Below are 1,710 nucleotides of genomic sequence, written 5' to 3' on the forward strand. Positions count from 1 at the left end.
CCGGTTGGTGGCTGGGTAGCGGAGATTGCTCGTATTTTCCGATTCTTATCACAATCCTGCAGTGGGGTATCTTTTGATATTGCTCGCGTTGATGATGAGCAACGGTTTGCAGTGACGTGTCAGAAGCCTAATGAGAGTATTGCTGATTATGTGGTGCGTTTCTCCAACGCTGCTTCCGATCTGGCCGCTTATACTGGGAAAAGTGTATCCGAGGATAAGCTCCGCACTAATTTTATTCGGGGTATTTTGGTATCTTGGAGGTTACATGCACTTGATATTCTGTCTCGTGGCGACGATTTTATCACTTTGGTTGGTCAAATCATCACAACTGTGAGCATTATTATGATCATCACCATAATGTGATGCTATAATACAGCATCATTGATGCTCGTGAACTCGAGTTACGCAATGCCATTATGTGAGTTGAATCGAGGTTTCGCGGATAATTTACATTGAGTGAATCATATATCATTCTTCTGTGGTTTGTATATTGTAGTGCTATCGAAGGGGTCTCTCGTTATTTCAATTCCATGAAAAGTGGGAAAAATCACACGCCAACACGTTGTTAATATTGAGCTCTCCCTCGTCGTTGTCGGGACAAAACCGTTTCCGACTGAACTCGTTAACATTGAGGTCTACAGGAAAGACAAACTCGTGTAGTGGAGTGATGAAAGACACTTGTATCAAGTCTATCAGGAATCGAGACTAAGATAGACAAAATAGAGACGGCCCAAATAGTAGGGCAATCGGCCATTGGCCAAAGATACTGCTCACGAGTGAATCACTCGGAGTGGTCATCCACGATTGTGTGTTGATCAATTGTGGAAAGAGCAATACTTCCCTCCGCTCCCGATATCTAGACAAAACCCCCCTTCAGGACAGTCCTGAGAAGACGCCACTTTTAGACCAGTATCGGAGCGAACTGAGTCTACCTTATCATTGTTGCATCCGATACTGCATGCTTTAGGAGGTTTGCATTGTGCCCGTCCAGTAGGAGGCTTCGGACAGTCTTCGCTTTTCCCAACCAAACAAACGTCAACACAGACCGCTGCATGGATAACTTTATCCGAACGGCTCTGAAAGAGATAAGATAAATTGAGAGTTTGTACAACGATGAGGCGGATATCTGAGTGAGAGGAGTCGTTCAAGATTACACCGTCGAACAGCAGGGCGTCAGTGTGGCATGTACAACCAATCAGAGACCCAGAATCATCAAAGGTACATTTACCGATGGGCTTCTCATACGGCCCACCCTCTGAAATGGACAACAATTGATGATCGATTTCATGCTTCGATCTGTGACCGAATCCATATGACTGACCTGAAGTTAAGTTGGCATCGTCATTGTTATCCGCTGTCGGGAGTGGTCCAAGGACTTCGGTTCTGAAAGGAGTCCTAATATCACACGATGTAGATCATACTCTCTCCTTACGGACCCACCTCCCGACCGTGAAATCAGCCCAGGCCATGTTAAGACAGACCAACAGTGGGACGTTCACGAGGTTGTGCATTGTTGTGTAGTCCAAGATGTGTAGCAGAGTCGTGGCGAAGCAAGATTGTCACAACTGTCGGCTGTGGCACACGTGAGGCTCACGCATCCACGCAATGCGAGGGGCAATGAATTATTCCTTGTCCGATTGTCGGACTCCAATAACTTTATCGCTCGTTATGAAGGCGACTACATCCTGAATGTAGTCGACCAATCAATAC

The 1,710-nt window shown here is 46.0% G+C and overlaps 1 protein-coding gene across 1 annotated transcript; it reads right to left on the reverse strand.

The window, feature by feature from the left end:
• Nucleotides 1-932: 932 nt before the first annotated feature.
• On the reverse strand, nt 933-1,469 carry Pmar_PMAR017862 (hypothetical protein; the record flags this gene model as incomplete). Its single annotated transcript, XM_002778486.1, has 4 exons — nt 933-1,076; nt 1,155-1,255; nt 1,322-1,395; nt 1,441-1,469. Coding segments are annotated over 4 exons (348 nt in total), but the record flags the coding sequence as incomplete, so codon positions are not given.
• Between the last annotated feature and the right edge of the window lie 241 nt (nt 1,470-1,710).

Source organism: Perkinsus marinus (genome assembly GCF_000006405.1).
Source record: "Perkinsus marinus ATCC 50983 genomic scaffold scf_1104296949160, whole genome shotgun sequence".
Taxonomy (NCBI): domain Eukaryota; phylum Perkinsozoa; order Perkinsida; family Perkinsidae; genus Perkinsus; species Perkinsus marinus.